At 34.4% G+C, this 12,793-nt stretch overlaps 1 protein-coding gene across 1 annotated transcript in view; it reads right to left on the bottom strand.

The window, feature by feature from the left end:
* Nucleotides 1-404: 404 nt before the first annotated feature.
* The window catches only part of DOCK9 (dedicator of cytokinesis 9), an 82,859-nt gene continuing 70,470 nt past the window's right edge, over nucleotides 405-12,793 (bottom strand). The window contains exons 46-53 of the mRNA XM_053969856.1: nucleotides 9,705-9,827; nucleotides 9,234-9,347; nucleotides 7,595-7,741; nucleotides 6,612-6,822; nucleotides 5,677-5,867; nucleotides 4,392-4,492; nucleotides 4,049-4,187; nucleotides 405-1,635 (exon numbers count right to left, since the gene is read on the bottom strand). Of these exons, the coding sequence (XP_053825831.1) occupies nucleotides 1,513-1,635; nucleotides 4,049-4,187; nucleotides 4,392-4,492; nucleotides 5,677-5,867; nucleotides 6,612-6,822; nucleotides 7,595-7,741; nucleotides 9,234-9,347; nucleotides 9,705-9,827 (1,149 nt within the window). The 3' untranslated portion in view covers nucleotides 405-1,512. The remainder of the gene's footprint in view (nucleotides 1,636-4,048; nucleotides 4,188-4,391; nucleotides 4,493-5,676; nucleotides 5,868-6,611; nucleotides 6,823-7,594; nucleotides 7,742-9,233; nucleotides 9,348-9,704; nucleotides 9,828-12,793) is intronic.

Here is a 12,793-nt window from a genome sequence, read left to right as displayed (position 1 = left end):
CTGCCAAGATGAGCTGCTTTAGAAAAAACCTTTCATGAGTGATGGCAACATATGTGTTTCACGCTGTGCTACAGAAAAATGACAGCAAACCTCATGTCATAAGGAAAAGATTATTTCTACTGTCATGTGATGAAAAGTTTTGAAGACTTTCTAATATTAAGTGTTGTGGTGAACAACAACCTCTAGTTACAGGAACACGGTACTAGAGTCAAATGCAAAGGACTCGAAACTGATGTCTTGACTAATAATTTAATTGCCTTTATTGACAAGGAATATGAAATAAGACCTACAAGTGTCTGCATCTCATATGCAGGATGCAGAAAGCCATTTTTTTTAAATCAAGCTTTCATTTTTCCTAAATGTCAGGAGTGAATCTAAAACAAAAAAACGCAGCACACAGTGAGAAAAGTAACTACCTTTTTTCTTTTAATATAGATGTAGTACAGAATGTTTAATTACAGCAGGACAGTGCTTCCAGTTAAATAAAATTAAAAACCTTTATTTTCCCCAAATATAAAATTACTAAATTAATGTCTTAAAAGAATAAGAATATGGAAAAAGCTTTAAATTATACCACCATTTACCACAGTAACCATGATTACCAATTACATACTCCATTGCTTTGGCAAAAAAGGTTTTTCTTTTAATAACTGCATATAAACCTAACATAGCAAAGACTGTATACATCTTTATATTGCACTTATTTATATACAGGGATAAATGAACTGTAAAGTCTGCATTTACTTGGAATGAGCAAATTTTCAAAATAAACTGAAAGCAGAATGGTAAGAGCTGGTATGAATATTAAAAAAATGCTTAGAAATGTAATACATTTATGTACAGACTGTACGGACTGTATTAACAAACAATATGTACATTAACAATTTACTACTATTGATATTTTAGTATAACTCAGTGTTCATTAATACAGACCTTTGGTTGTATTTAGTTGTTTAGTAAGATCTAAGCTTGCATACCTCCAAAATGCAACAAGGTATAAAATAAAGCACAACAATTTGCCAAATGGTACAAAAACTACTATTGTCAGTTCCATTAAACCCCAAAAACTAGTGTCTCTGTCTAGCCCCAAAATAGTTCTTGTACTTGGAATCTCTATGTGCCATACACAAAAAGAACACCTGAATCTTACATATCTGCAAAATACATCCCACAACACTTTTTTTTGTAATGTGCAATTCATTTTAATAATACTTTCTAATGAAAAACAGAAGCTAACTTCAACTTGATAATTTTCCAACACGCACTTCTGCAATGACATTGTGAACACTTTTAAATTTTACCAGCAAGATTAAAAAATATGTATGTGTGCCTCCCTTACTCTAAAAGACTATTACCAGTAACTGCTATTTGCTAAGTGTGCTCAGACATTCGTATGAACTACGCAGTTTGCATGTGCCCAACATTTAGCTTCAAGGTCATCCTGAGTTTGCACACAATGAAGCAAATCCACAAACTTCAAAAGAAACAAACATACTTTCCTTTACAAAACAATCATGCAACTGAAGAAGAACTGGGCATCCCATGAACTGTTGTGCTTGTTGGAGTTCCACTTATGGCGTTGAAAATGTGTAGTGAGTTGGGCATGACACTTGCCTTTTCTTCCACCGGAGTAATCTTAAAATGAAAGACACGTATTTACCAAAATGTTTCAAAATGGCACAGGCATATCTAAAACAGATAACCAATTTCTTGATGTGCTGCTTATCAACTCAAGCTCCCAGTATTTTTCTGCACAAAACTTTTTGGAAATGGTTACTCTTTTCAGCCATCTTCTCCCAGATTTAGGAGAAGTTACTTCTTCAATATCAGTTCTCCTAACTCACATATTACACCGTCCTTTGCAGAAGGTGCTTGGACAGTTTCTATCATTCCTCCTGTTAACTTTCAAAAGGAATTTCATAGTGACAAGGTCACTTTTTTCCCTTTTTTGGTTTTCCTTTTTTCTATAGAAGTATGATTTGAGCATTTCTTACAAAAAGCTATCGAAACATGAAAAGATTTCATTCTTAACAGCTATAAACAAATTGATGCTGCAATTATAAATACCATAAAAAAAGGAATTATATAAAGATTAGACAAACTAATACAACAGAAGTAGAGAAAACTAATTACCATCCCATCTGATCATATTGGCAAGCAGCAGAGGAGAAAAAAAAAAACTGTTAAGATTCTTTATGCATTTTTATAACAAATTTTTTGCACTTGTTAAGACCTTGCAGTGTTACATTACAGCTAATAGTTTATTCAGTGATGCAGAGCTTTTTCTCAAAACAGCAATAGGCAGATACATAAAAGAGGCATTTTAAAAGATTTAAGTGAAGACCTTCATGTTTCTAAGCCTTCAGGGGAATTATCAGTCTAATTGGAAAAAAAAAAAAACAACAACTAAAGGAAAACAAAGCAAAACCACCAATAAAATATTTATTGGTGGCATATTTAACTTAGGTACAACTAATGACATTTGTATAACAACACAGTGATAGGCTTATAGTACATATTACTGCAGTCAGTTCTGTACTTTCAGGTTCTGTTCACAGTATCTTATGGATATCAGATGTTTGTCTAAATGTAAACCAAGAGAAGGGGCAATGTGATTTACTCCTGAAGTTTCAGGACATGCTTTTTCTTATCACCAATCTTTGAAAACTCACATACATCAGCATTTTTTAAACATCTACATCTTGCACTGAGTTGAAAGTACTTTTTCTTGTGTACAAATTTTCATTATATTCTTTTACTTTTTCCTGTACCAGGGGAATGCTAATCTTGCATTTATCATTAAATTCTTTGACCAAAACACTTGCCTCTCCTTTCCAAAGGGGTATTCTGTATCGCTGTCTAATTCTCTCATGTACCTTGTTCATCTCAATCAGCTTTCCAATCAGTTATCCTCCATTCCAAATCCTCCTCTGCTTATCAATAAATCACATTGAAATATAGTCAAACTATCCCACTTCTGTTAGCTAAGCAAACTCTTTTTCTGTTCCACAAATCTTTCAAAAATATTTTCTTCTACTACTGTTTCTTATTAAAAAACCAAATCCAACTACTTAATTCTGGAAAAATGGTATCACTTCCTATAAACTTTGGTTCACAATGTTCTCTATTGATGGTAATTAAAAAGAGTTGTGTCATAAGCTCTTCTCTGTGACAGGATATCAAACTTGGTGAAGGAAAATAAAGCCAATGTGCTTCATCATGATTATATCATATCACAGAGCTACTCAGAACACAGTACCTGACAAACCACATTGGGAAATAATGGAAAGCAAGAAAGCATGAGAAGTGAACTCTAGATAAGTGGCCCATTTTTGAATAGAAAAAAGTTGCCATAAAAGTTTTGGGTTCCATCTAAGCAAAGGTAGAATAAAGGCAAATCTCTTTAGAATTATAAACTATTCTGTGGTTCTGGAAAAAGGTTATAAAAGTAACAGTGGATGAAAGAAAAGAGGGCTGAAGTGATGAATAAAAATGTCAAAAAGGCAGGGACCAAGCACTGAACTTCAGCTCTTCCTGTCCTCCTAGAAATAATGATCTTTGCCTTTGAAGTCATGAGACATTTCTACCATGGAACCCAGATGCAAAGGCTGAGTGGTACATCTCACTCCACAAAAGTTCTGGTTTTCCTTCCCCAATATTTCTAGCTTGTCATTATTGGACTTCCCTCAAGAAAATGTATTGGAATACCTCTTGAAAGATATGTAACTCTTTGTTGCAAAAGCAATTATTTATACCTCCAAAATTGAAGAAGAAAGGGCTACGCTTGCAAATCATATATATTAATTTCATTACATTTGTTTTATCTTTATTGTAGTCTTCCTTGCCTACAAAAAACCAGGCTGGTGCCAACGAAATACACAAGCAAAAAAAATTAAGGTCCACAATTTCTTGGCAGGCTTATACTCTGATAGAAAGAAAAGAAAGAAACAATCCTTTCGTGTAAAGTATTATATACATTTCCCCTACTCTTTTCACATTATAGTTACATTCTGAATGATGGTATGCGTAACTTAATTTCAGCACATACTTGTTCATGCATTATTTCAGAAAGCTCTTTTGCCATTTCTCTGTAGTTGGCCTTCATTTCTTCTTGATATTCCAACTGATCTTCCTTTATCAGTCGTTCATTTACACCCAGAGCATGCCCACAGGCTTCAACAAATTGCCTGATTTAGAGAAAATAAGAAAGTTCTCAAACAGAAATCCAAAAGACTGGTTTAAAATGTCAGCTTAAAGTATGTTTTTACTGAACTAGAACACTTTAAAAGTTAAAAGTTTCAAAAATAATTTTTATGAGTCTTGGAAAAAAGGTCCATTCTTTTCTTCCCTCTCCTCCATCCCCAAGAAATCCCAAACCTTCCATGCCATACCTAAAAACTTCTTTTAGGAGCTTTACTTTATTGTCTGGATATCTTTTGGTGTTAGTGTCATCTAAGAAAGCTCTTGCATATGCTAATGGACCAGCATTAACCTAAAAAGAACAAGAATTAAAAAATAGTCAGATATCTGACATACTGTCTTAGCAATAACAGGTGCTACAGGTGTCTATTGGATTTGATTTTCTTATGAGAATACATAGATTTCAAAAAAGTTGTGGACTTAGAAAAGAAGAAAACTGCTAGAGTTGGAGCATTAAAGCAGGAGAGGACTCTCTAGTGCTATAAACCTGTCCCGGTACAAAGAAACCACTTCAATGATGTGGCAAAGTAACTGTGGATATTGCCAATCTGTCATCTCTGTTATGCAATTAGGGTGGGAAAATGAGCTCACCTACTAGTGTTTGGTCTGTGTATCTGTTGAAAAGAGATTTCCAAGCTGAGAATTCTGCAAAAACCTGCAGAAGTTTAATTGTGCTCTTAGGGCAGCTACAGGAGAAGTGCTTTCAGTGACTTACGACTCATCCTTATTATTCCTTCATATTATCAATACAAGCTTCTCCATTCTCATCCCATAATACTAGCTTGACAACTTACTGATTCTGGAACCTTGGTTTGTTTTTTTTTTCCCTTTCCTGCTGAATGAGACAGCTGGTTATATCAAGATGACTGTGTTAACAGTTCCTTTGTTTCCAATCAGTTTAAAGTAATAGAGCAGCACATATGTCACTGTATTTTTTGAAGATCCTTTCCATACTGACTTATACATGCTACAACTGCTTCAGGTACCCTATTTTGGTGAATCTGATGGCTTCTTTATACATTCCAGTTCCTGCCTGCCTTAGGCAAAAAGGCACACACAGTGAGATTTTCTATGGTTATCTTCTTCCTATATATTATCATTCACTCTTTATCTCCATAAGGTTCTTACAAAAATATGCTAGACCTACTGTAGGCAGACCTACAGCTAGGCAAAATATGCTAATTTATCTTCAGGTTCATCTATCATCTTCTAGCAATTTCAGTTTTACACCAAAATCTGGTGGGGCTTGTAATGCAACATATTCCAGATATGAATCTTAATTCTTTTGTGTAACTGATCAGTTGTTTATATCAAATACTTTTATTTCTTTTCCCATTCAGGAAATAACTGCAGACAGTGAGCATATTTCTAATTTAGGACACTCTTGAACGTGCAGAATAGAAACCAATTATAAAATGCTACTTATATAAGTTTTCAAGGACAGAAGCAAATGAAACTGCATGGCAAAGGTCTTACCTGAACACTGACACTTCCCTGTAGCTTCAACTGCAATTTGATCATATCTACTTCGGCCGAAGAGCAAAGCTGCCTAAGCTCTGCAACTTTTTTACTCATTTCATCAATGGCTACTTCAATTGGATTTAAATCAGTGTGGTGCTGGTACATCACTGGAATGCGCTTTTTCACATATGGGAAACAATGTATGGCTGTGGACAGAAACAAGTTTAACTTAGTCAGGAAAAGTTTTTTTAATAAGGTGTGCTTTGAGAGAATCTTATGCTAAAATCTCATTTTGATGTAATTAGCTGCCCAATTTAATAACTTATATAATTACAAATACTACCAAATGGATGGGGAAGCAAGACATTGAAATGTAAATATGCACAGTGTTACATGCATTACAGCAAAGAAAGATCACTGTCATTACTGCTAGTAATTACCACCAAGAAATAAACCACTGGAACTTAATTTATATGAGAACTCTGAAAATAATTGCTTAACATTCACAAATCTCAAGGAAGAGAAGAATTCCAAAATAGCAAAGCTGTATTTTCTATTTCCTCACAAGTACTGGCTACGGACAGCTATAAAGTAATTTTTTATTATAAAGTCACTTTATTATTATAAGTCACTTGTTCTTTTTACAACTATTTTAATACAGAAACTTGCACTGAACAGAGACGAAACACAAAATAGTCTTCTTCTAAGAAAAAGGAGAGCCAGATTCCAGATTCAGAATTCTGGAAGCTTAAGGAAAAAGAGATAATAATTTTGAGGATTCCCCACTGAAGAAATCAATCTGAAAAACCTAGTTGTGGCCAAAAATATGAAAAGGATTTTAGCTGATAGCTATAAAGGACTTAGTTAGGTGAAATGAAAAAACCCATATAGAACAAAATTAGATCATTTGAACTAATGCTTCCAGTCACAGCATTCCATTCCATCAGTACCTGTCAAAATAGTCCGTCGCTTACACTGTTCTTCTACTCCTCCTTGTCTTTTACCACCTTGAGTAAAAGGCATCTCAAACATGAAACGACGAATGTTATGAGTTCTTTCAAAATCTGTTTTTCTTTCCTGCAGCTCCTTTTCTTCAAAGTATGGAATTACATGTGTAACTTGAATGTATGCATATTTTGAATCTAAATCCTTAGGATTTACCTTAAAAACAAGATTTAAAAAAATCAAATAGCTACATTGTGAATAAAGTGGATCTAACAGTAGTCACAGAACTTCCAGAAATTAAATTTGGTCTCTTAACCTCTAAATTATTGAAAACATGGGAAATGTTCATGCTTTCACAGAGGTTTCCTGTACTCAGTTTTTAACTACTAGGAATAAAGACAGATGCATTACAGCACGTTGTGGATTTTTTGGCTTGTTTTGGTTTGTTTGCTTTTTGGAGGTTTTTAACTGCTCATGATCATGAAACCCAGTCGTTTCATCAAGTCCTCCTCTCATTTTAAAGTTCAAATATTGAAATGCCCACCATTGCTGCACTTTAATGCCAAAATGCACAGAAATTTTTGAATCAAGGATTCAAAAGGACCCTTATCAAGGAACAAAAAGAGCCATGAAATTATACTAAGAGGAAATCACCATAAAGTCTAAGGCTGAGATGTGGGAAAGGGAAGAACTTCCAAAGAATGACTGTGCATGAATGGACAAGAAATACAGCTAAAGTTAACACAGAATATGATAGCAATCCAAATTTATTCTGAGATACAATTATTGTTTTGTGAGGTAACATTACAGAAATTAAGTTTTTGGTTGTTCTAAAAGGCATACTTAGTAGGAGATAATATTCCTCTCATGCCTTTCCAACAGTAGAGCTTTTAGACGCAAATGAGTAACAGACAGTGATCCCACGCTATTTCAAGTATACTAGTGAAAGCAATATATTAGAATTTTTTAGAGAGAATAAAAATCATACTTTGCCAGAATCCTGAATCATTTTGACATTTTCAGCTCCAAATTTGTCAGAGTAGAGTTTTTGGAGTCTTTGGGAAATTTCTGAAAGAGGTGTGAGTTTAGGCTCTTTATAGATATATTCTTTTCCATCTTCATCCTCAAAGAAACCCTGTAAAAACAAAGTAATCAGAATCTTGGGGAATAAAACATAAGGAAATGACTAAGATAGACATAATGTGTGTGGTTCAAAGGAAATATAAACATTTAACATTAGTATTCAAGCAAACATTAAGTAGACAGAAATTAAAATATAAGTAAAAGGGTTTTCTAAGAGAATAAAAAACAACAGAAAAATGTAATTCTCTACTACAACATGAGTGAAAGATAATGGAAACATAGAGTTTAAATTTTAAAAGTTTGTAGCAATTCTATGGTGTGCCAAGCCTTTGAGATAAGTTTCTTTCACTTTTACTTAAAAGTGAACTTGCAGCACTGTTTCACTCGCCAAAACTGGTAGTCGTGCCCAGCAGGACTATCTGATCCACAAGTGACTATTTTGGCAAAAGTTTACATAAAAATAATCTGAAAATTTTCCTTAGGTAGTTATAAAAAATTAATCCCACAAGATGAAATATAATTATGCAAAGATCTTAATTTTATGATGTACTATTGGTATATGCTTCTTTATCTTATTACACACACCATTGTTTTTAAAACCACAACTAAATGCACAATACATGGAAAGTGAAACAGTTCATTGGTTTAAAACAACAAGCCATGTTGAGTTCATGTTTGAAACCAGAAAACAAATATTTTTTCATAAACGAAACAGACAAAATAGAAAAGCACAACATATCATGTATAAACACAGGCTAGATTGACAAAAATACCCACACCAAACTAAGGTGAAATGCAGTAGTTTGTACTGCATTGCTTGCTTTGTAAGCAGTCACTGTAATTACCTCAACATCTGTCTCACTGTCTGTAAACTGGTATTGCTATAAAGTCATAAAAGACAACAGAATACATGTAAAATTATACTGCTCAGAGTATTTTACAATTCTCCATGCTCAGCTGGACATTTAAGCAACTGGGCTATGCATGTAGAAAGTGTATTACTTGATACCATATGCGTGATACCATAGGGATACAGAGGCATTCTAGACAAGTACCAGAGGATGTGAAGCTGCCCAATACACAGCCAGAACTTTGGTTTGAAGCATGCAATACTGATGCATAGAAAAGAGTGACCCGTTCTCTAAATGGAGCTTGATGTTACTTTTTGACTTGCAATGGCTATTAATGCATACCAATCTAAGAAGCAGCCTTGCAAAACCACACCGTAGCACTACAGACATTATGTCAATGCATTGCTAAAAACTGACATTACAGAAAACTTACCGCTGCCTTAAGGTAGTAAACAAAAGAAGAAAAAAGGAAAAAAGGCAAAAAAATTTACTGAGGAAAATTATAAGAATTTTACTGGAATTGATAGATGTTTTAAAAATAAATTACTGATGGTGTTTCTTTATTTCATACAGAACACATTCCGTGTGCTTTTGATGTCACGGCATCAATATAGATGATGAAAGAGTAAATCTTGTAAAATAAATTCAGGTTTTTCTTACTGCATAGAGCACACCAGTGAAAGTAACACTCACTTGTCCAAAGAATGCTACCCTGAAATAAGTTCCCAGCAGCCTCTTGCCTGTATGCATAACTTCTGTAACTTTACTGTACGCTCGATGAAGGGTGTCATATAAGTGAGCAAGCCTCTAAAAGTAAAAGAAAACAATAATGAGGGAGAAGAACAAAGCACAACTTTCCTATCTTAAAATAACAAATTAGGTTAGGTCCTTGCAGCCAGTAACAACTGAAAACATTCTTTTATTGAATGGTAGTATTAAGTTTAGCAGTTGCATCAGGATGACAATATGTAAGACTCATTTTTAATTATTTATATTAAACGAAAAAAATGTAATTATTTAAAATTAAAACAAACATTTCAACACATTCAAATTTCAGTTACAATTTTAACACTCTTATTATGTGATGTCCAATGTGTCATGCAGTTAGACTTGAAAATTCAGGATTTTTTTCTTGCTCAAATTTACTTTTGATGAATTAAGTACCTCAAAATCTCTCCGTTTTTCATAAATGGGAATTATAAGTTTATATATGTCAGCAATGAGTTCATAGCGTTCTGCCTTCCAGAGTCCATCAGCACACTGCTCCAACAATTCCATCAGCACATCCTAGATTTGGATACACATTTGAAAGTGTAAAACAATTCAGTACTCATCAAAAGCAGAGAAAATAATTATACCAAAATTCTTCCCAGTGAAAACGGAAATCTTGCCTCAAAACAGAATTATGTAGACTTTGTAATTTAAGTTATTGTGGCAATCCAAATTTGCTAAAAGGAACCAAAACAAGATAGAATGGTCTGAGTGTACACACATACTCCTTGTATTTTATACAAGAATATCTTTTAGATATTTTTGAAACTTCTTTGGACCCTCTTCTATCACTCTTGCATCACAGTGGTGAAGCTAGAAGCTGGAGAAAACTCCTCTGATGCTTAGATGTTACTCTATTCCATCTTCTTCTTCCCTTTAGAGGACTAAGCTTAAAGAAATCACTAAGAAAATCAATTTTTAACACTGTGAGCACAGACTAAAAAGTGGTACCCTTATCCACGTGCTGCAACAGACCTTAAAACATTTCCTCCTTTCCCCCAGTCATTATGGGGCTGTGCAGACTCCCCAGTATGTCCATTCTCAGCAGCCAAGTGGTGACAAGTGACAGACCAGTGTCACTGCTGCACCACAAGGGCTGTCCACAAACACTGGTTTATGACACAAGTCTTAATTCAGACACCAGAGGGCATCCAGATGTAGCAAAGTAAAATTTTGTTTACAAAAGGAAAAGAACACAAAGAGCACAAGCTTCAAGTGGGAGAGCTGATAGGAAGGAGCAAAACAACACACCATTTTTGAGCCACATGTCTCGATATTTACCCACTCTCATGGGAAAAGTTCTTTTCCATATATGCAATGTTTCCCTTGACACCTCTGAGAACAGCCTCCTGCTCTTAGTGGTGGTATTCTCAGAAAAGTCTGATTCTTCAACTAACCACTTTAGGAGCTGGTCTTTTTCCAGTTTGTTTATACCTGTCTTGACTTTTGGGGGTCAGTGCTGGACACAAGGTTAGAGATGGGGCTCCACAAATGCCAGCATAAAAGGGAAAAAACTCACTTCCCTCTGCTTCTTGAGTGAATCCTCTCAAACACAACACAACCTGCACTGATGATTCCCATTCAACAGGCAGTCCACTAGAACTGCCAGGTCTTTCTGCAGATCTGCTGCTTAGCCTGTACTGAGCTTTTTTTGCTGATTTTTTTTTTAAAGGTGCAATGCTTTGAATTTGTCTTTGTACCACCTTGAGAGGTACACTGTACTCCTGCAAGGCTCTTTCATTTACCCATCTGCAACCCAGGACAGTGCCTCTCATGGAATGTCACAGGCCAACAACTGTTTTGATTAAATGCACACAGTAGCCTTGCTAAAAAGCAAAATCCCAAACTAAATTTTGGATTTTTCATCTGGCTATCCTGTGTAACCCTGGCATCAGACAGAATTCTTTTAAAATGAGAACTAAATTGAGAATCCCAAAATTTCAATTTTTTTTTAAAATGAGGAACTATATGAGTCTTAAGAAAAAATTCACTTAATTAGGAAGAGGTTTTATAAACTGGAGAATATGAAAGATATTTTGACCCTTTTAAAAACATGAAGGGATTCTCTCTCATCTTCCAATACTTGTAAATGCTCCTTTGGAAATTTAACTCTAACTAGCAAAAAGGGAAATCTCAAGTTTTAAGGGAAGAAATTCCACATGGCTTGTTACCATGTATAAGAAGAATTCTCATCAGAGCATCGGTTTACTAAGTAGTAGTAAAGTACAGCTTGAAAGAGGTTTCTGCTTTTTGACTTCTGTACTCAATTCATCTCATTTTTTTCTCAGACAATACAGTTCTGCTTACTTATGAACACACTGAGGAAATACTCCATTTATGAATAAATTCCCATTCCTGAAGGAACAGGGCTACCTGTTCTGAAGCATTTCTGAAATTATTTTTAGTCTGCTAAAGCTAAAGCTAAACAATTCTTCCCTATTGTTACTCCTGTTATTATTACTATTATTATTTCTCCCCTATTATTACTTTTCCCATGTTTCAGATAACTTCTGAAAGTTATTTGAAAAATAGTAACTTTTTTCAATATTTCATCAGTTAGTGTACTACATGGTTAAGTTTAGAAAGGGTTGCATGCAGGAAAAAAAAATGAAATTTGGCTTGGTTTGATCCTTCTGCAAGCTGTACAGGCTTATAATTTCACTCTTGGCTTACTTCCATCCCACGGAAATACTGAGAGATGGAAATAAATTTGTGTAGGGTTCAATGACCCAGAAAAATCAGTATATTCTTTTTGCAGGGAGTGACTAATGAGAAAAAGAAAAAAGACATTCCAATTAAAAAAAAAAATGCATAATAATTTAACTCTGACAAATGTTCTGGCAGGAAAACAGTGACAGAAATTTCCAACAAAACTTTCCATCAGCAGTAGTCACTAGAATTCCTGATCTTCAATAACTTAGAGCAGCTTGCATATTGCTTTGAGTAGCATGCTACATTTCATGCTGGATCAGAAGAATCAATGACTTAAAAAAGACAGCACAAAATTAAAAAAAAAATACAAAACACAAAATAATTTGCACAGTCAAGTAATGTTGTCATACAGCTTTACAATACACTAATTAAAACACAAAAGAAAAATGTTTTTGTTGCACAATTACGCTTACAAACCAGAGGGTTTTCCAACATGACTGCTGCCAATTGTGGTCTGCTCCTCTCTTCCATAACTACACCAGCAAATACACAGTGCAGACAGCTTTTCATAAGCAAGATTATTAACATTTTCATATAGACTGCTTACTAGTAAAATTTACTTTAGAGCCTGCACAGATGGATCAGCAAAGACACAAGGAGTGAAACTTAAGCCAGAAAAAACACATGGACACGAGTCTGAGTCTGGTGTCAGTAAAACTACTTTCATTGTTATGGCATATTTGCTTAGGCAAACTTAAACAGCAAAAAAAAACAGTGAACACATTTTCATGATTTCTGGTGGAGTATTACTCTAAATCCAAGTCAGTTTT

This window comes from Vidua macroura, chromosome 2 (genome assembly GCF_024509145.1).
Source record: "Vidua macroura isolate BioBank_ID:100142 chromosome 2, ASM2450914v1, whole genome shotgun sequence".
Taxonomy (NCBI): domain Eukaryota; kingdom Metazoa; phylum Chordata; class Aves; order Passeriformes; family Viduidae; genus Vidua; species Vidua macroura.
Note: the sequence above shows the minus strand (reverse complement) of the source record. Positions and strands in the feature narration are given on the sequence as shown.